Source organism: Babylonia areolata, chromosome 1 (assembly GCF_041734735.1).
Source record: "Babylonia areolata isolate BAREFJ2019XMU chromosome 1, ASM4173473v1, whole genome shotgun sequence".
In the NCBI taxonomy this organism is placed as follows: Eukaryota; Metazoa; Mollusca; class Gastropoda; order Neogastropoda; family Buccinidae; genus Babylonia; species Babylonia areolata.
The window spans coordinates 49,185,221-49,207,720 of record NC_134876.1 but is presented as its reverse complement, the minus strand read 5'-3'; the positions used below and the strand labels follow the sequence as shown (position 1 = coordinate 49,207,720).

Genomic DNA, 22,500 nt, shown 5'->3' with positions numbered 1-22,500 from the left:
TGGGGATGTAACTTGGGCAAGACACTCTCCACTATAATCAAATTCTAGCCCAAATAGTCGGAACAGCAGTTGCCTCCTCTGCTGTTCTGATGGTCATAGTCGGACACGACTGACTATCATATATATCTTTTACAGTATACAAACGCCGCCCCCACCCCCCCACCCCCGGCCAATGTTTAACATTTTAATCATTATTCAATTATTTCCGGAGATTTCTCACTGTGCAGAGCGCGTATCTCTGTGTGTGTGTGTGAGAGAGGGGGAGGGGGGAGGGGGTTGGAGGGAGCTCAGGGGTGATAGGGGGCGGGGGCGGGGGTGGGGGGGGGGGGGGGGAGTTAGGGGGGTACGTATGCACACAAGTATTGCTAGGAGTAGGGGTGTGGAGATGAGTTTAAAAAAAAAAGAAAAGTGTGAGCCAACGCATGTGTGTGGAAGATAAAACCGCGTTTTAACTGTAGTTCTGTTGCGCTCAATTTATTTCAAGTCCTAGGGCAAGCATGACGGGGCGTGCATGTTAGCGTGCGTGGGGTATAATCATCACCCCTTGAATCAAACTTCCATGTCAGTTTCACGCATTTTTATGATACGCCTGGAATGATGCCAAGCGTATGTATGGTGTGCTGCATGTGATGTGGGGTGCATGGAGGGGCCGGGGGGGCTTGGGATATGGATGTTGTAGGATCTGAGGACTTTTCCACTTTTATATAATTATACCTTTGAACAGAACATTTTACTGTCGTGTAGGTGTGGTAGTTGTGGGATCCTGAACACACACACACACACACACACACACACACACACACACACACACACACACACACAATTATCAACAGAAAGACGCGAGCTGCGAAGAAAGCGACTGGTCACCAGACAGGTCGGACACCTACGTACTAACTGGTCACCAGACAGGTCGGACACCTACGTACTGACTGGTCACCAGACAGGTCGGACACCTACGTACTGACTGGTCACCAGACAGCTAGCATGCACACTCAAACCGTGATACTGAGGCGTCACCCTCTCAAGAGTATATATATATATATATATATATATATATATATATATATATATATATATATATATATGATAGTCAGTCGTGTCCGACTATGACCATCAGAACAGCAGAGGAGGCAACTGCTGTTCCGACTATTTGGGCTAGAATTTGATTATAGTGGAGAGTGTCTTGCCCAAGTTACATCCCCACTCTCTCGGCCAAGAGGGTTTTAGGACAGTCGGCGTTGGGATGGTTCCCAAAGGCCAACTAGCCCACAAGGCTGCAGCACTAAGAGCCAGTGCAATTTTGCCTCCTAGTTTGAGAGTCATAGTCCTTCACAAAAGACTAATCTGTAAATGATTTCCCATTGACTGGAGAAACCATTGATAATACAGCTCTCACTTTGCTGTTGGCCCAAATGTAAACTTATGTCAATCTGTGATATAAGCCGAGAGAGTACAGTTACATAAACAGGCACTACGAAGCGTGGGCCCCCAAACCACACAAACAATCCACACAAGGCAAAACAAACAAAACCCAACCCCTACCTCACAGCACAACCACAGTCAGCACCAACACACCAACGATACAATATCCACCCACATGCAATCAACATTACAAACATACAACCCCCCAAATCATACCAATACAACCCCATTACAACAGCAACACACACAACCCCATACACACCAACCACACTAACACCCCCTACCATCAAACACACACACAACCCCAACCACATAAACTAACAACCCCTACCACCAAACACACACAACCCCATCCACAAAAACAAAACAACCCCCTTACCATCAAACATAATTATACAACCCCAGCCACACACACAAACAACCCTCCCACCACCAAACACATACAACCCCAACCACACAAACAAATACCCGCACTTAAACAACTCCAACCGAACAAACTTGACCTTAAGGGTGTAGACGCCAATAGGTCAAACTCCAACAACGCGTGGGCCTGAGCTGTTATTAGTAAAGCCTGGCTACAATTTTGCAAAGGCCAGCACAGCCATGTTTGACCAAGACCTCAGCCCTGAACAAGTAACTTGACCCTTAAGGCGTAAGCCAATAGGTGGCTAAAACTCAACCTTCGGGACAATGTTTGCCAGAGCCTGCCCCACGGATAACCAAACGGACCCACCCCCCTCCTCCGCCCCCAAGCCCCTCACGCGCCCACATCCCCTACCAACCCAAGACAGGCAGAAAGGGCTCAGTCACTCCCTCGTACAACACAACCTTAATCGAACCAAGAACCCAGCCCAGAGCAACTTGACCTGAAGGGCGTTAGCCAATGGGTCGTTAAACTCAATTCAGAGGCGATTACCGCCGTTCATGTTGTTGTTGCTGTTGTTGTGTTGGTGGCAGGCTGACACGACCCACATTGAAACGTACGTGTGACAGTGGTGGCCTAATGGCAATGCGCCCGGAGAGGAAAACGAGCGTTCACTGGGTTCGGGTTCAGGTTCGGATCCCATGTACGGTCGGACCAGCCTGGAGCCAGTTGCATTGCTCGGATGGAAGAGCCTAGCATGGTCGTAACCCGGTATACTAACTGTGTGTAGTATGGAGTTGACCAATGGTGTAGTTCGGTCAAGGTACTGGGCATTTAGTCACGTGTAACTGTCAGAAAGTTAGAACCAAGCAATGCAACTGGCACCTGGGGTGGTTTGCAATAGCGAACTTAGCAGCACTTTGTTTTTCGTTAAGAATGTTCCCAGGTGTACGGTAAAAAAAAAAAAAAAAAAAAAAAAAAAAAAAATATATATATATATATATATATAGTTAGTTAGTTAGTTAGTTAGTTAGTTAGTTAGGACCATTCTTAACTCTGAGCAAAGTTAGCACTGCAAAGATCACCTCGTGCAATCCGGCCCAGGATTTTCACTTCACTCCCCCTACCCGTCACCTACAGTACACTGGACCTTGTGTGGTGGGCTGTGGACGATAGGCATTCACCAGATGAGACGATGAATCGAGATCTCGTGTGGAGCACGTTCTTAACCCTTTCACCGCCAAGCTCGCATTAATGCACAGGCGAGGTAGAGGACCCATGTCACTGAAAGGTGACCCTTCATTGGTCTGTTATCCATGAACCTACTGCTCTTAATGTTCGGTGGTAGGATAGGCCATATTTTCTATACATCGCAAGTGGAATCCCTAGCTATTCTTAACCACTGTCTTTTCTGTGTTTATACCACAAGGGAATTTTGTACTCTAAATTGATTGGCGGTGAAAGGGTTAACTCGTGCCAGTTAATGAAGCCATGGCAACAGAAGTGTTGACCCTGGCAAACTTCTGTAGCAAAATCCGCTGTGATAGAAATTGTAAATAAAAAAACCAAAAAAACAAACAAACAAAAAACAAAACCCACAAAAAACACGTGTAAACATCGAGAAAAGAGTGGCAAAAGAGCGACGCGTCGCTCTCACCGAGGACTAATGAAGAGCCTGACTTTCACAAAGAAAAATTCTGTCGCTACAAGAAGTAATACAATACAATACAATACAATACAAAACGTGAAGATGGGGAGCCCATATTAATGGATACAGACGGTGTAGAGGGCTACTGGTAGCCGCCGTGACCTATGGTGACACCTAGAAGGGCGGATAATCGGATTGTTGACAGGTTTGGCCACTTTGGCAGCCAGCTCCCTATTTTGAGGGAAGGGAACGCTAGGTATAGAAGAGAGTGAACAATGAAAATTTGAAGGAGAAAAAAAAAGCAGATTTTTTTTTTAGGTCAGTTTCTAAATACAATCACCAACCTACAGATACCGACAAACACACACACACACACACACACACACACACACACACACACACACACACACACACACACACACACACACAGAGTTGGCCTGCCCCCATTAATGAGAGGACACACACAGGATTTAGTCATCCAAACAGTGGTCAAAAGTGTCTGCCGTCAATTTCCCATTGAAGTTTACGCCATCACAAAATAAAATTGAAAACAAAAACGATCGCAACAGCGACAAAAATAGCACTTGAAAACTGCGCTTGAACTAGATTTCTTTTCTTTTCTATTTTCTCCCCTCACTCCGTGCCAGTTTTCCTTCGCTGTCTCTAATCTCTCCTCCCGTGTCAGGCTGGCTGGTTTTCATTAATTTGGTTTAATTAGAATCTGTTGGCGAGATGTTTAGACGATTCTGTGTTTTCAAGCGTCGAGCGTGCTGGCACGCACGCGCAGAGCATGCATGCGTGCATGCTTAGGTGCGTGCATGTGTGAAGTGCGCAGACCACGCATAACTATGTGCGTATGCACGCGTGCGCACGCGTGTGTGTATGTATGTGTGTGCATATGTGTCAATATGTGTGTACGTGCATGCGTGCGTGTGTATGGGTAGAGAAGAAGGTAATTGATAGGGATGTCTTTCTGTTTCATGCTCTTTTGACTGTAAATGGGTATTTTCCTTATTAGCTCAAGAATGTAAGAAGTTGGAATGACGCTCGGAAATTAAAACGTGTGTGGGCGGGCGAGAGGTCGTGTGACCTTCTACGTGCGCACAGAGAGACAAAGAAGACATACACAAACACACACACACGCTCTCTCTCTGTGTCTCTCTCTAACACACACACACACACCACACACACACACACACACACACACACACACACACACAACTCACAGCACACACACACAAACACTCTCTCTTTCTCCCTCTCTCTCTCTCTCTCTCTCTCTCACACACACACACACACACACACACACACACACACCCAGTTGGCCTGCCCCCATTAATGAGAGCTGCAAATCATCAGGGACCACGCCCTAACCACGCCATATCGTCGTTCTTTTCCAACGCAATAAGATGAGGAAAAAAAAAAGAAAAAAAAAAGAAGAAAAAAGAAAAAAGAAAAAAACACCTAACAACAACAAGAAACAACAAGAAGAAGAAACAACAAAAAACCAAAAAGAACTTTCAGCACAACCAGTTTCCAGTTTCAAGCTGTTATTGATTCTCACCACCTTTGTATTCATCTACCTCCTCTACCCAGTTACTCCTCTTTTGCTTACTTCAGCTTACTTCAGATTGTTACTTACTTCCGCTGTCATCTTTTGTCTGTCTGTCTGTCTGTCTCTCTGAAGCTACATCATACACTACAACATGCAGGTCACTAGAACACGGCTTATCACCTGACAAAATAATAGATTTCGGGCCAGTAACTGGGTCAGTCTCTCGTTGTTGTTTTTTTTTTTTCTCCCTTTGACACAAAAGTAATCGCTTCCCGATTTTCGTTTGACAACGGAGAATCTGCTTTGCATGCCATTGGGTATTAAAGTGGTCGCACGCGGCGGGGGTAGATGAAGGGTTTGGTGGGGGTTGGGGGGGGGGGGGGGGGGGGGGGGGTTAATAATCAGTGATTGATATAACTACCATAATCCATGCGTTTAGATATGATGCAGACCTTTGCCTGTGAAGTGTCACTAGACCGTTTCTCTCTTGTCTCTCAGTCCAGGGATTTGGGGGGATGGAGGTGGCTGGGTGGGTGGGTTGGTTGTGGGGGTGGGGGTGAGGGTGGTGGTGGTAAGGATGTGGAGGAGGAGCAGAGTGGAGAAAGCAAGACGGGAGAATGGGAGGGTGAAATTGGTATCATGTTTGGAGTTTGTAATTGTAAGTAAGCATGGCGCTTCACAGCCAGAGGGATAACATGGGAGGAAGAGTAAAAGGGGGAAAAAAATGTTGGTGAAGTTGCTAAAAACTTTTTTTTGAAACACTTCAGTCGGGAAGGTGTGAATAGAAAGGTAACGGTGGGATGGGGGTGTGTGTGCCGGGGGTGATTGATAGGGAAGAGGGGAGAGAGGGAGAGAGAGAGAGAGAGAGAGAGAGAGAGAGAGAGAGAGAGAGAAAGACAGACAGACAACAGACAGAAAGACAGAAAAACAGAGATACGGTGTAGAGTAGAAGGTAGTGGCAGGATATAAGAGAGAGAGAGAGAGAGAGAGAGAGAGAGAGAGTAAGAACTGCTAAATCGCAGGAAAACTTTATTTTTCGGAGGAGAGGGCGTGGGAGGGTGGGGGGGGTGGGATGCGGTACTTGCCAAGTGAATGAAAGGGGAGAATCGGAGCCTGGAGAGAAGGAAGTCGTGCGAAGTTGTTACACACACACACACACACACACACACACACACACACACACACACACACACACACCACACACACACACACACACACCACACACACACACACACACACCCACACACACACCCCACACACACACACACACACACACACACACACCACACACACACACACACACACCACACACACACACACACACACACCATCAGAAGACCAAGTTCCCACCGCCACCTGCTCTTCATTCAGCCCACCGTTCCATTATCAACTTCTATCAAGGCCAGACGCCCCGCCGAAAAGAACGGTGCGGTGTGTGATGCGATGTGATGTGATGTGGTGAACACAGGCCATTCAACTCACCCCTTCTCCACCGACATCCAACTCCCCTCCCCCCTCCCTCCCGTACCCTCCACACCCCTAAAACACCTTTCCCGGTTGATACCACCATCAGGCGAAATAACCAACCAACTGGATGCAAGCAGTAGCGGCGGCAGAGGCGGCGGCAGGCTACAACAGATTATCACGTGCAGAGCTTGAGCCATAGCGCGCTCCGGCCGAGCTCCAATCCGGAATTCAATTACCTCCTGCCCCTAGTTACCGCCCGTCTCTCTCTTTGATGTTGGCAGGAAGGAAGGGGGAGAAAAAAAAAAGGGTTCCATTTCAAACAGTCGTGGGCTGCGATGAAATCAGTCTGGCTGACTTCCCTAACATCCGAGAGCTGTTGTCTGTGCTTTTATTGTTATCATCATCATTATTATTGCCGTCAGTAAAACAGGCAGATGATTTCCCTCGAGTTTTTTTTTTTTTTTTTTTTTTTTTTTTTTTTTTAACAAAGGGACGGTTCTCTTCTCGTTTATTTTTTATTTTTTCATTAATTTTTGTGTTTATTTTCTTATGATTTTTTTTTTTTATCAGATGTTTGAAGAGCGGAAAATGAGAATGTACGGGAAACCGGGTTCACAGAATCAGAAGGGTGTTTAGAGAAAGCCGCCGCGCCATGACCTATTTGTGGACGACCTGTCCCAGTTCAGATCATATGACTTAAAAAAAAAAAAAAAAAAAAAAAAAGTAGGTCATCAATATGTGGGATGAGTTTCAGACTTTTTCATGATCTAACCTTTCGATAGCTGTTGACGAGCATGCCCGTCAGTGAAGGGCTGTCATCCCGCTGAGATAAAATGGCCAGGTTGTCAGTCTCTATTGTTTGCTTCTTCTTCTTCTTCTTCTTTTCTTTTAGAGACAGCGCCAGTTTTGCTCAGCAAACTCAATTACACCACTAACACCACACTAAGTACACAAAGATACTAACCCGCACTTTGAACTTAAACAACATTAACCTCATGTCACCACGGTTCAGCAGTCAACGGGTTAAACTGGAATGGATGTGGATGGGGAAGGGAACGCTGGAGGTAAGCGGGTGGAAAGAGAAAGGTTGGTCGGGGGTAGATGTGGAGGTGGGGGGGTGGGGGTGGGGGGGTAAAGAAAAGGATGGGGGGAATGCTGATAGACACTGGGTAGCTAAAAACACACGTTAATAGATGAGCAGCGTATAATTACATCTAATACGTTAACAACAGCAACAACAAAAACAAAAACAACAACGACAGGAACTTTCCACAAACTTCTCAATCCCCTGAAGCAACAGGAAACTCGAATATTAAAATTATCCCTTGTTAACAACAACAACAAAATTCCTATATAAAAAAAAAATCCTTTGCAGCATTCACACGCATAAAACAAACAAACAAACGGATTAAACCAAACTAATCAAACTAGAAACGCCACATACAACAAAGTCGAGCAATAATTGTACATGAACGGGTTTCTTCTTCCTTACCGTGTATATCATAGATGACTTTCTTCTCTTTATCATTCTTTCGTTTCTCAGGCTTGGATCCGTCGGCTTCGTTGGCTGTGCCTTTTCTCCGTGCTGGAACCCAAACAAACTGATGATAATAATATTAATACCACTAACAACAACAACAACAAATGTGACTGCATGGCGAACGGTTGGCCAAGCGGTATTGTGCTCGACTTAACTCTCTCCATACGAACGGCGAAAGAGACGACGCTAACAGCGTTTCACCCCAATTACCATCATCAAAATATTGCAAGTGGAAGGCTCTTATACTGAAGAGGTGAATGTTGACAAAGAATACCACAATTCTGACGACGGAAGCTAAAGGTTGGGTCATTCAGACACCCACTGGACATCCGAGGGGTCTGTGTAGAGGAGAAGAGAGGACTGGCCGTACTGAGTGAGTTAACCTTTTCACCGCCAAGCTCGCATTTATGCACAGGCGTGATAGAGAGGACCCATATCATTGAAAGGTGACCATTCATTGGTCTGTTATCCATGAACCTACTGCTCTTAATGTTCGGTGGTTGGATAGGCCATATTTTCAAAACATCGCAGGGGAAAATCCCCAGCTACTCTTCGCCACTGTCTTTTCTGTGTTTGTACCACAAGGGAATTTTGTGCTCTAAATTGACTGGCGGTGAAAGGGTTAAAGGTCAGTGTCCCAAGGTTCGAATATCATAGGTATTATACAAATCGGGATTTTTTTGAAAAATTCCCAGCTTCCCTCTGTTAGACCTTCGATTGGTAGTTTGGGTGCTGGTCATTCGGAAGATACGACTGACAAACCGAGATCCCATGTTAGCGCACATAAAATAACTCACGGGGGAAAAAAAGGGGAAAAACAGGTGTCATTGGTGACATTCTGTGGAAAAAGAATCCACTTTGATAGTAAAGCAAACACATCTACTTGCAGACAGACAACAACAAACAAATTCATATACGTAAAAAAATGTATATAAAAAATAGTTCTGATGTAATAACATTCTCTCTCTCTCTCTCTCTCTCTCTCTCTCTCTCTATATATATATATATATATGTGTGTGTGTGTGTGTGTGTGTGTGTGTGTGTGTGTGTGTACAGAGATCTCATGTGCAGCACGCTCTTAGCACACATTAACTAACCCATGGCCGCCAAAAATGTTGTCATGGCGACAAAAAAAAAAAAAAAAAAAAAAAAAAAAAAACCGCTTTTATAGTAAAACGAACATATATTTGCAGACAGAAAATAGTATTGAGAGAGAGAGAGAGAGAGAGAGAGAGAGAGAGAGAGAGAGAGATGGCTTTGCACTGTGACGAAACGGTCTCTCCGGGGGAGGGGGGGGGGAGACAGCCCGGATCTAACACACAAAAATCTCTTGTGTCAAAACGTATTACGGTACAATGCAATAATACATAACAATATTGCCACGAATGACAAAGCTGGAAACTTTTTTCCGATTCAACGTCAACAACTTACATAAGTTTTCCAGTAGAAAGGCTGAAAAGATAATTTCCAATCTGATTAATGCGTATTGCAATGTGTTATTGCGTAGTGTTGTGTACATTTCACACTTTTGAACAGAACACTGGGGCAAACGAAATTCTGGTTAAGAACTCTTCCCAGTCCTTTCGAAAACGACTTTGTATGAAAACGTATGAAAAATAAATGAAAGGTGTTGGGGTGTAAATGGGATACTGCAGCCTAAAGTTTGAACCTTTGAAGAACAGAAAAAGGAAACCCCATACAATAATATCTTTGAAGCAATACTATCCAATTGACATGTGTTTGCTAGGTAATATTCGTAATAAGAGTAACGACTTGGCAACTGTCTGCTAATGAAAACAAAGGTACGCTAATAATAGAAGAGAGCCACGGCGCAGCGGTATGACAGTAGCCGAATGAAAGCAATCAAGCCTCCATTGACGACAACAAAATGGGTCCAGTGGAATTCTATCTAATTGAAAGAAACGGTTCTCTTGCGACACACTGGGCTCGTATTTCTACTTTGCGGATGAGTGTTATTGGAAGATATGACAAATGGCAATGATTGTTCTATGGTATAGTGACAATAGAGACACAGAGACAAAACGACAGAAGGAAAGACGACACCTGTGGACACGCTACACACTTTGGGGCAGCCTTTCTCTCTCTCTCTCTCTCTCTCTCCCTCTCTCTCTTGTTCTTTAAGCTAATGACAAAGTGCCAGTGTGTCGCCAGTCTTTCTTATTAGTTTATTTTGTTTCAGTTCTGTTGTTGTTTTTTTCCCCCTTTCGGCTCCATTTCATTATCTGTTTTGCACCATTTTTATTGTGATTAGTAACTACTGTGTCACTAGAGCTTTACAGCTAATGACATAAAACATTTCAGTGTTCCGTATTCATTGTTCAGTATTCTCTCTCTCTCTCTCTCTCTCTCTCTCTCTCTCTCTCTATATATATATATATATATATATGTGTGTGTGTGTGTGTGTGTGTGTGTGTGTGTGTGTGTGTGTGTGTGTCGGGAATAGGTGAACCACGTCTCAATTCAGTTTTCAGTTTCAAGGTATTAAAAAGTACGAACAGATCCATATACACGACACCATATTCACAGTAAAAACAAAACAAAAGCAAAACAAACAAAAAACAAAGAAAGAGGAGCAATGCTTGATCTTCGCATGAATCCAACGCGCTGATGGAAAGGAGAATGGGGAATTGATGAATGGGGAATTGGGGAATTGGTGAATGGGGTATTGTTGAATGGGGAATTGGCGAATGGGGGGGACAGGTGATTTGGGAATAGGTTAATGGGGAACAGGCGAATGGGAAATTGATACATGGGGAATAGACGAACGGGTAACTGGTGAATTGGGAACAGGCGAACGGGGAATAGGTGAATGGGGAATAGGTGAATGGGGAATTGGCGAATGGAGAATTAGTGAATGGGGAACAGGCGAATGGGGAATTGTTGAATGGGGAATATGTGAATGGGGAACAGGTGAATGGGGAATAGGTGAATGGGGAATAGGTGAATGGGGAACAGGTGAACAGGGAATAGGTGAATGGGGAATAGGTGAATGGTAATTGGTGAATGGAGAATTGGTGAATGGGGAATTGAAGAATGGGGAATAGGTGAATGGTAATTGATGAATGGGGAATACGTGAATGGTAATTGGTGAACGGGGAATAGGCGAACGGGGAACAGGTGAATGGGGAATAGGTGAATGGTAATTGGTGAACGGGGAATAGGTGAATGGGAAATTGATGAATGGGGAATAGGTGAATGGGAAATAGGTAAATGGGGAATTGGTGAATGGGGAATAGGTGAATGGGGAATAGGCGAATGGGGAATTGATGAATGGGGAATAGGTGAATGGCTAATTGGTGAATGGGGAATGGGCGAACGGGGAATAGGTGAACGGGGAATTGGTGAATGCGGAATAGGCGAACGGGGAATAGGTGAATGGGAAATTGGCGAAAGGGGAATAGGTGAATGGGGAATAGGTGAATGAGGAATAGGTGAATGGGAAATTGGCGAATGGGGAATTGGTGAATTGGGAATAGGTGGATGGGGAATAGATGAATGGTAATTGATGAATGGGGAATAGGTGAACGCTGAATCGATGAATGGGGAATATGTGAATGGGGAATTGATGGATGGGGAATAGGTGAATGGGTAATTGATGAATGGGGAATAGGTGAATGGGGAATAGGCGATTCCGGATGACATCGAGTGAGTGACTGACCTGAGCGGCCATCCTTGGACAGCACGGGACTGCTGGACTGACCATCCTTGGCCAGAAAGGCCGGGGCGCTGGGCGAGGCAGTCATAGAAGGCATCACTTCCATGCTCTCCAGCTGCCGCTGCTGGTGCTGCTGAAGGTGCTGCTGCTGCTGTTGCTGCTGCTCATCGGCGGAGATGATCTTCAGCGTCCGCCCATCGCCACTGGAAAAAAACCCAAAAAAATGAGACGAATGTTGTTTGCTTGTTAGTTAGCTAGTTAGCCATGCGAGAACATTGACATAAACATATACCGGGACCAACATCCAAGCATGAGCTGTATGATGAGTGGTTTCTCCACTGCATCGGGAATTCATTTTTACAGCTTAGTCTTTTGTGGACAAAAGTAGGAGGCAAGATTTGCAGTTCGGGGGCTAGTTAGCATTTTGGGGGTCATCCCAACGCCGACTGTCCTAAAGCTCTCTTGGTCGAGAGAGAGAGTGGGTGTGTAACACAGGCAAGACATTCCCTATCATAATCAATTTCTAGCCCATGAATAAAGTCGGCGGGGCAGTAATTCCCTCCTCTGCTGTTTTGATGGTCATAGTCGGACACGACTGACTGTCATACATGAAAAACAACATACAGCGGTGGAGGAATTGCGGATGATGGATGGTTTGGAGTTATGTTAGTCTTGTTGGACTTTGGTGTTGTGAAGAGTGAAGTGGTGGTGGTGGTGGTGTTCTTGACGAGAGCGAGTAACCCACCACTTTTCAGTACAGAATTATTTGCCCTGTAGCCCAGTGTGTGTGTGTGTGTGTGTGTGTGTGTGTGTGTGTGTGTGTGTGTGTGTGTGTGTGTGTGTGTGTGTGTGTGTGTGTGTGTGTGTGAACATATACGGTATTACGGTATACAGTCAAAATATTGTTCAGGAATACGATTGATTCCAACAACATCCGTCTGATGAAAGCAGAACAGGTACATGAGCAGGTGTTTGAGGTCGAAAGGTTGGAGATGAAAGAGAAACATCACTTCTCATTCGGATACTTGTATTTGTGTATACACACACACACACACACACACACACACACACACACACACACACCTCCCCCAAAAGAACACAAATGTGATGGAGCAAGAAAGCAGCAAGTGGTATTTAAACCAAGATTCTGTTAACAAGAATGTCTCCGACATAAAACAACAACAACAACAACAATATTATAACTTCAACTGCATCTGACTCTTGTGATTGTGGGTGAAAGGGGGCTGCCATGTCACTGAGATAAAAACTGAGCTCACACATTATGATATGACTAGGCAAACAGATTAGGATATCAGTAATGATAATCTATTTGGACTTCTTCCTTTTGGGAGTACATTACTTCTGCTCAGCAAAATCAGTTATACTACCATAAAAGTACAGAAAACGTGCAGTCTGACATGATACAATAATGTACAATCCTCTACTCTGAAACTATAGGGACAAACACGTGCAGTGTGGCATGATACAAACACGTACGTACAATCCTCTACTCTGAAACTATATGGACAAACACGTGCAGTGTGGCATGATACAAACACGTACGTACAATCCTCTACTCTGAAACTATAGGGACAAACACGTGCAGTGTGGCATGATACAAACACGTACAATCCCCTACTCTGAAACTATAGGGACAAACACGTGCAGTGTGGCACGATACAAACACGTACAATCCCCTACTCTGAAACTATAGGGACAAACACGTGCAGTGTGGCATGATACAAACACGTACAATCCTCTACTCTGAAACTATAGGGACAAACACGTGCAGTGTGGCATGATACAAACACGTACGTACAATCCTCTACTCTGAAACTACAGGGACAAACACGTACAGTGTGGCATGATACAAACACGTACAATCCTCTACTCTGAAACTATAGGGACAAACACGTGCAGTGTGGCATGATACAAACACGTACAATCCTCTACTCTGAAACTATAGGGACAAACACGTGCAGTGTGGCATGATACAAACACGTACGTACAATCCTCTACTCTGAAACTACAGGGACAAACACGTGCAGTGTGGCATGATACAAACACGTACAATCCTCTACTCTGAAACTATCGGGACAAACACGTGCAGTCTGACATGATACAAAAATGTACAATCCTCTACTCTGAAATTACAGGGACAAACACGTGCAGTGTGGCATGATACAAACACGTACAATCCTCTACTCTGAAACTACAGGGACAAACACGTGCAGTGTGGCATGATACAAACACGTACAATCCTCTACTCTGAAACTACAGGGACAAACACGTGCAGTGTGGCATGATACAAACACGTACAATCCTCTACTCTGAAACTACAGGGACAAACACGTGCAGTGTGGCATGATACAAACACGTACAATCCTCTACTCTGAAACTATAGGGACAAACACGTGCAGTGTGGCATGATACAAACACGTACGTACAATCCTCTACTCTGAAACTATAGGGACAAACACGTGCAGTGTGGCATGATACAAACACGTACGTACAATCCTCTACTCTGAAACTACAGGGACAAACACGTGCAGTGTGGCATGATACAAACACGTACAATCCTCTACTCTGAAACTATAGGGACAAACACGTGCAGTGTGGCATGATACAAACACGTACAATCCTCTACTCTGAAACTACAGGGACAAACACGTGCAGTGTGGCATGATACAAACACGTACAATCCTCTACTCTGAAACTATAGGGACAAACACGTGCAGTGTGGCATGATACAAACACGTACGTACAATCCTCTACTCTGAAACTATAGGGACAAACACGTGCAGTGTGGCATGATACAAACACGTACGTACAATCCTCTACTCTGAAACTACAGGGACAAACACGTGCAGTGTGGCATGATACAAACACGTACAATCCTCTACTCTGAAACTATAGGGACAAACACGTGCAGTGTGGCATGATACAAACACGTACAATCATCTACTCTGAAACTATAGGGACAAACACGTGCAGTGTGGCATGATACAAACACGTACGTACAATCCTCTACTCTGAAACTATAGGGACAAACACGTGCAGTGTGGCATGATACAAACACGTACAATCCTCTACTCTGAAACTATAGGGACAAACACGTGCAGTGTGGCATGATACAAACACGTACAATCCTCTACTCTGAAACTATAGGGACAAACACGTGCAGTGTGGCATGATACAAACACGTACAATCCTCTACTCTGAAACTATAGGGGACAAACACGTGCAGTGTGGCATGATACAAACACGTACGTACAATCCTCTACTCTGAAACTATAGGGACAAACACGTGCAGTGTAGCATGATACAAACACGTACAATCCTCTACTCTGAAACTATAGGGACAAACACGTGTAGTGTGGCATGATACAAACACGTACAATCCTCTACTCTGAAACTATAGGGACAAACACGTGCAGTGTGGCATGATACAAACACGTACGTACAATCCTCTACTCTGAAACTCTGCAGGCTCCACATTGTGAGCAACCCGTAGAAAATATGCCCCCATTGCTCGCAGGTCACAGGGGATGACTAAAGAAGCTGTGAAAAACCAAACCGACGGTTATAATTGTTCAGCAACAAGCTACAGCAACGATTTCTTTGAGTTTGACACGGTCTCTGTGCTACATCACCCGAGTTACACTAACACCTAAATTCACTCGGTATTCACATCACTACCACCACCATCACCACGAATAAATTAATAGGCTTTCCATGCGGTCCTCCATCACAGAAATCGTCGACTATTGCTTCTCGTTTATCTCTTTACACACACACCCACCACCAAAGCATGCAGGTATTTACTGACTGAATCATGCATCTCAAAAACAAATTACATGAGGGTTTCCACTTCCAACTGAATGCAAAAAGGAAAGACAGACAGAGAGATGAAACACACGTCTGTCTCTTATCCGCAGTGTATCACGAACTCCGAGTAGAAAAAAAACAACAACCCGTCTCTTCCCACGGCTGGTCTACTAGTCTCTGACGCAATGCACAGGTGACATTCGACACCACTAGGCTGAACACAGAGAGGGCTTGCAGTCGGCAGTCATTTGCTCCCAGACGCTGAATGTCGTATCACTGTTCACAAGACAATGACGAGCCAGTCAGAGGAAACCAGTCTGGATATCAGTCATTCTTGAACAGTATAAAACGCGTCTAACTACTGCGCCAGGATTCGTTGGGTTTTTTTTTGTTTTTGCTTATTATGGCTGGATAAGGAATTGTGTTGTAGTTGTCGTTATCGTTGTGTGGTGATGGCTGGGGGCGGATAGTACGGCGCGGACAAAAACTGGAATCATAAAAGGGATCAGTTGGCATCGTCACTGTTTTGTAACTCGGCTACTTTGATTAATTATTATTAAGCCTTGAGAGGCTTTCCAGGGTGTTTATATGGAGTGTTTACCTGGAGTCAGTGTTCCGACGTGAGGTGCACTCACACTGGACTGCACATGCAATAAATGTCCAAAATATCAGGGCTTTGCTTGCTTTTTGACTCACTTGTGTAAACAAAGTGAGTCTATGTTTTAACCCGGTGTTCGGTTGTCTCTCTGTGTGTGTGTGTGTGTGTGTGTGTGTGTGTGTGTGTGTGTGTGTCCGTGTGTCTGTGTGTCTGTATGTCCGTGGTAAACTTTAACATTGACATTAATTTTTTTCTCTGCAAATACTTTGTCAGTTGACACCAAATTAGGCATAAAAATAGGAAAAAGTCAGTTCTTTCCAGTCATCTTGTTTAAAACAATATTGCACCTCTGGGATGGGCACAAAAAAATTAAAAAAAGAAGCCTAATTATATGCAAACTGCATTTACTGTTATATTTATATTTTTTGTATTCTCTAAACTTGGCACTTTGATCTCATATTCTAACACAACAACAAGAGCAGTCATCATTATCATTTTTTGTTCAAACGGGAACTTCTTTTGCTAAGCATGAAATTTTTATTTATTTTGCAAACGTTTTGGTGCAGATAGTAAAAAAGGGAAATTACTCTGTAATTAATGCAAGGGGACTTAATTTATCACAAGTGAGTCTTGAAGGCCTTGCCTCTCTTGTTTGTTTTTTTTTAATTCATAGAGTGGAAAGCCATACCAAACATTAAGCATCAAAGGTAATAGCAGGGTGGGTGATACAACGTAACTGAATCGCGCTGCATGATTCTTTGAGCACCCCCGCCGTTGTCAAAGATGATATTAATTACTTCAATCGATTAAAACTAATATAACGCACAGACTGGATCAGACAACAAACGGACAAGCAGGATAAGAAAAAAAAAGTATTGGGTCTGGAATCAACAGACAGATTACATGTATGGTATAAGGGGTTAAAGCAAGAGACCAACTTGTTCAGGAATGGGATACGGATGACAAAGTTGTGAAGAATAATCCTTTAAAATCTGTAATGAGAATATGTATCACACACACGCGCGCGCGCACACGCACACACACACACACGCACACACACACACACACACACAACACACACACACACACGTTCACACATTCTACAAAAAAACTTACAAAAGCAACACCTCCAGGACTCTACAGGCCCGAGAGTTGGGAGAGAAGACAACACTGCTGGCATCCTCCCCCTCCCCCACCTCCTCCTTCTCATGCTCAGCAATGTCGTCCAGTTCCAGACCGCCTTGTGCCACACACGACAGCATCATCTGTCTCCTCGAAGCGTGTCGAGCCATAAGCAGCAGTAGTAGTAGTAGTAGTCGAGCTTAACGACCTGTTGCCCGACACCTTTTACGGTCAAGTTGTTCGATGGGGGTAAGTCCTTCTGTATGTCTGTCCGGGTGGGTAATCCGTCTGGCGTTCCATGGGGGGAATCCTGGCCTGGGAGTCACTCGGTTTCATGCTCTTCACTCTATCCACTCACCACTCACCTACCCACCACCCACCCACCTATCCGATCCAAGGTGTGTCTCAAAAGTGGGTCCTAGCTCGGGTACTTTCCAGTTCTTCTTTTTTTTCAGCCGGCCACATAACTGTAGATCTTGTAAGTCACAAGGGTTATATCAGTGTTTCAGTGCAAACAATCTCACTATTCTGCTAAAGGGAGAGGGAGGAAAAAAAAAAAGAAAAAAGAAAAGAAAAAAGCAGAACATTTTCGTTGTTGTTGGTAAACAGTCCGCTGATTTGTTTGGTCACTTATTCATTTAATTGATGTTCTCCACACTACTTTTCTTAGGATGCCAAAAAAGAAAGAAAGAAAGAGAAAAAAAACACCAGTTCTACTGTGAAATGTGTACGACATATATCAGCGTGAATAATTGTCATACTTTTCTCAGAGACAGACAGACACGGAGGGAGGAAGACAGACAGACAGACAGACACAGAGAGAGAAAGAGACAGAGGAGAGAGAGAGAGAAAGACAGAGGAGAGAGAGAGAGAGAGAGAGAGAGAGAGAGAAAGACAGAGGAGAGAGAGAGAGAGAGAGAGAGGAGAGAAATAGATATGAGAGAGCTAGAGGGACAGAGATATTTTCATATCAAAGAAATATCCATCCAAGGTAAAGACATCTTTCCATTTATCAACCGCAATCCAGCAGTGAAACGCACCAACGTCGGATTTACCATCGATTCATAATCGTACCAAACAACGTCTAACGTTTTCAAATCGACACAGTCAAGCTTTCAGGTTGTAGGAACAGCGAACATTTCCTGTTTGTTACAACGGAGAAAAAAGTGCTATATTGGGATTGTGGAATATTCTGCTTTGGCAAACGAAACCGAGGAACGCCCGCCCCTAAAATGCTTCAAAGACAGCATTAAGACCAACACCTCCCCCCCCCCCCAACCCCCCCCAACCACACACACACAAAGTATATTTAGAGAAGCGTGCACTGGATCCGAAAGGCATGCGAACACTGACAGCGCATGCACACGACAGATTCCAGAACAGCCGCGCCCGCTTGATGAAGAAGGCAGCAGCAGCAATGCCCAAGGAGCCAGGACAGTTTCCCTGCCCTCACTGCAGACGCTCATGCACATCCAAACTGGGACTCCACAGCCATTATGCGAGTCCACACCAAAATAAACTGACAGACACAGAGACATCGTCATCGGACACAATGGACTACCAAGAATGTGATGATGGAAGAGATGTGCAAACACATTTTTCACTTGAGGTCAACAATCAACCAGACTGGTTTTCTGTTCCTCAACAAAACCCCTTCAACTGGTCAAAAATGTATTTCACATCGGCTACTTCCTTCGTTATAAACATCTTCAAATGCTGAGCCACCTTCAACGGATACTTTCGAATGTAGTCATTTAAATTAGGAAGACAAAGGAGGTCGAACTGGCTGCAGCTTTTCCCAGCCGTCAGAAAAGTCTGAGCTTACAGCAGCTCGCGGCCTGTCCCATCCTCTTTTTTCATGGCACCGTAGCAGTGACGTATCACCACACCACGAAAATGATCCCACTGGAACTCTGTGGCGAATTCCTGCGCATCTCGGATAATGACAACAGAAAACAGACCTGCGGTTTTGTTTTACTCTCGCTGGATGGAAGCAAGTCCTCAGAGAGCTCGTTCCTGACATGTTTATGGAGCGATAAGAGGGCAGAAAGATCCTTAAGGAGTGAAAAATAAAATCTCTGCTGTGCTGTCAGATCCTTTTTCTCTCATCCGGAGGATAATGTTTTCCAATCAGATGAATTGGATGAACACAGTCTGGAAAGTGGATCGCGAGCTTTTAGAAAAAAAAAGACAATTAAAAAAAAGAGAGAAACTTTTGAAATACGTTATACAAAATGCAGTCACTAGCCCTATACAAAGTGATATATTATCCCAATATATCCAAGCCAACAGGCTCACCATTTCAATGTATGACATTGTCAAACTTCTAACCCAAACGTCCTTGTAAACAACGATGCGCGTTACATTTACCCGGGAATTATCGACATATATCACACTTTTTAATGAACAAATTAACAATAAGCTCTGGTTGCAATCGAAGGTGAGGATTAGCAATCGATCAATGGAATAAATAAAAGAGACGGCGAGTATTACAAGAAACCCACAGAGGCTGCTGTTCAGTATAATCACTGCATGAAGTGCCTGCGAACCGTAATATGAAGGCGACACAATCACACCGAAAGCAATGAACCGTAATCTGTAGGCTATACACTCCCGCCAAAAACGATCAAAACACACTGGCAATAATAGAAATACAATACAAACAGCGACCTGATGATACAAACACTCAGCCACATTATGATTAAAAACACTGGAAGCACAGTAACGCCAAGCAAAACAGCTGTGAACATGATATAGCAGCGACATAGCAATGCACGGCTGAACAAAACAAAAATGTAGCCAGCAGAAGTCAACCAGAAGCACACGGTGACAGACGACCTGACGGTCCACGTGACGGCCTACAGCCGACCCAGCAACACATACCTCCCCGACCTGCCTCTAATCTGTGACTGATAACCCTGGCGCCTGCCCCCCTGCCACCATTCCTCATTGTCCCAGCTGGAGGAACGTCAAACAATGGCGGGGCCCGGGCCTGGAACCTCTAAAGGCTCAGATTTGCAGGGACTTTCATTATAATAAATGATGGTTTATACATACCTGTGGTCAGGCTCTTAAAGCCTGAACAGTGGGTTAGGTCTCTGCCAGAGTCAGGCATCTGTTCTTTCATTTTTCAGCAGATAATGGTGTAGGGGATGGGGGAAGGGGGGGTGGGGGTGGGAGGGGTTTGAGCGGTGTATGGTATGCATGCAGGAAAAAAATACAAAAAAGGAGGTTGCGCTGTAGTGTAGCGACGCGCTCTCTCTGGGAAGAGCAGCCCGAATTTCACACACAGAGAAATCTGTTGTGATAAAAAGAAATACAAATACAATTACAAAAACAAATTCCGAGTCCCCATACACAGCCACACCCGGGTTCGTCTGTGGCAGTCCCAATGCCGGCAGTCCACAGGGAACAGGCCATCGATGTTAGGTCGCCAAGAGGCCACACACCAGAGGAGACACTGCACTGCTGTTGAGTCACTTCGGTGGAGTTCGGTAGTGCCTGTTCTGATTGAACGTACTTTGGACACCACATACTAGGCCCACTACTGACGACAATAATGGCTAAGTCGCGGAGCCAGACTGAGTGAGTGTCTCCCCTAGAGCGGAGACCGCCACCACGTCCCTCCAACGACAGTCCCCCATGAATATGCCGACACTGAAGACCTTGACAAGACTCACCCCAAGTACCACTGGACCTTTGTTCAGCTGTTCACAGCAGTAGGAATTGCAGATAAAACTGTCACCTCACTGATCTCATGTCAACAAGGTTCAGCGGTCAGGGGGTTAATTCAACATGCAAACATTCCCACATTCACGCATTACACCCCATTAGCTAACATGATCATGCTCCGGCAGAGGAATTACAGCGGCCCCCCTCGCACTCCCCCCACCCCCCCTTTTTTGTTTTTTTGTTTTGCGACCACTGTCAATATCTTGCAGTGTGTTGTATTGAGTTGTGTTTGTTGTGTTCTGCTTTGAAGTGATGTGTCGAATTGTTACGTGTTGACACAACAGATTTCTCTGTGTGAAATTCGGGCTGCTCTCCCTGCCTCACAGCGCGTCGCCATAGTATACTGTCACCATTTTATTTTTATTTTATTTTATTTCTTTTATAACTTTTTGTCTTTCAAAGTAGAAACTTCTGCAGAATTTTGCCAGGGGCAACTCTCTTGTCAGGTTCGTTTACCTGCGCTAAGTGCATGTTACTCGATTTCATCGTCTCTTCCGACTGATTAGCCGTCAATAGTGGCGAGTAAGGGATTCGATCTTGATAGCTCATATTCTCTCGCTTCCAAGACGGGGTCGTTGCCACTAAACCACCTGTCCACAAATGAGGCAGAAAGTCGAAAACGTGGACCTTCGTGCGTCAGTTGTGATGTGGTGGAGCTAGCTGTACATATCATCTGCACTCCCGCACATGTGAATGGCATCTGTGTGTGTGTGTGTGTGTGTGTGTGTGTGTGTGTGTGTCTGTGTGTGTGTGTGTGTGTGTGTGTGTGTGTGTGTGTGTGTGTGTGTGTGTGTGTGTGTGTGTGTGTTGCTGGAAGAGTTGTGGTGGTTTGGTGGAAAGAGTGGCATGTTGTCGTGTGTGCGTACGTACATGCATATGCCTTAGTGTTTGTTTAGTGTTCGTCTAAGTGTGTGTGTGTGTGTGTGTGTGTGTGTGTGTGTGTGTGTGTGTGTGTGTGTGTGTTTATTTATTTATTTTTTTTTTTTTTGGGGGGGGAGGGGGTCGCACGCGCATGTAAGAGTGTGTACTTGTCTTTTCGTTAACCCCCCCCCCAAAAAAAAACAAACCCACACTGTCACAATCCCGTCAGTGTTCCTCCTACAAAACCAAAACTGTTTTTCAATGAAACGTAAATGTAAATCTGACATTTCTTTTCAAACAGCATGTTTCATTTTCCGTTAAATTCCCGTTCACCACAATTTCACCTTAATTTCAATCACTATATATATAGACGCTAAATCTGTTTTGATTTGGTGACGAAACCAGTCAAACCTGTAACAGTCACACAATTTATTATTTTCCTTCAATTGATTCTCCCCAAAAGTTACCGTGCAAAGCAGCGGACTCTGTGCCGGAAGTGAAAACATTGTCGTACATGAAACTTCATCGAGTGGAACACGCGCGCGCACACACACACACACACACACACACACACACACGAGAAAGAGAACAAAAACTGTTGACTTGTATAAGTTAACTCACTCCATACGAACGGCGAAAGAGACGACGTTAATAGCGTTTCACCCCAATAACCACCATCAAAATATT

At 44.6% G+C, this 22,500-nt stretch overlaps 1 protein-coding gene across 1 annotated transcript in view; it reads right to left on the bottom strand.

The window, feature by feature from the left end:
- LOC143283654 (ankyrin repeat and fibronectin type-III domain-containing protein 1-like) overlaps positions 1 to 22,500 on the bottom strand; it is a 231,534-nt gene that overhangs the window by 44,711 nt on the left and 164,323 nt on the right. The window contains 2 exon segments of the mRNA XM_076589871.1: positions 7,949 to 8,041; positions 11,676 to 11,875. Coding sequence (XP_076445986.1) covers positions 7,949 to 8,041; positions 11,676 to 11,875 — 293 coding nt within the window.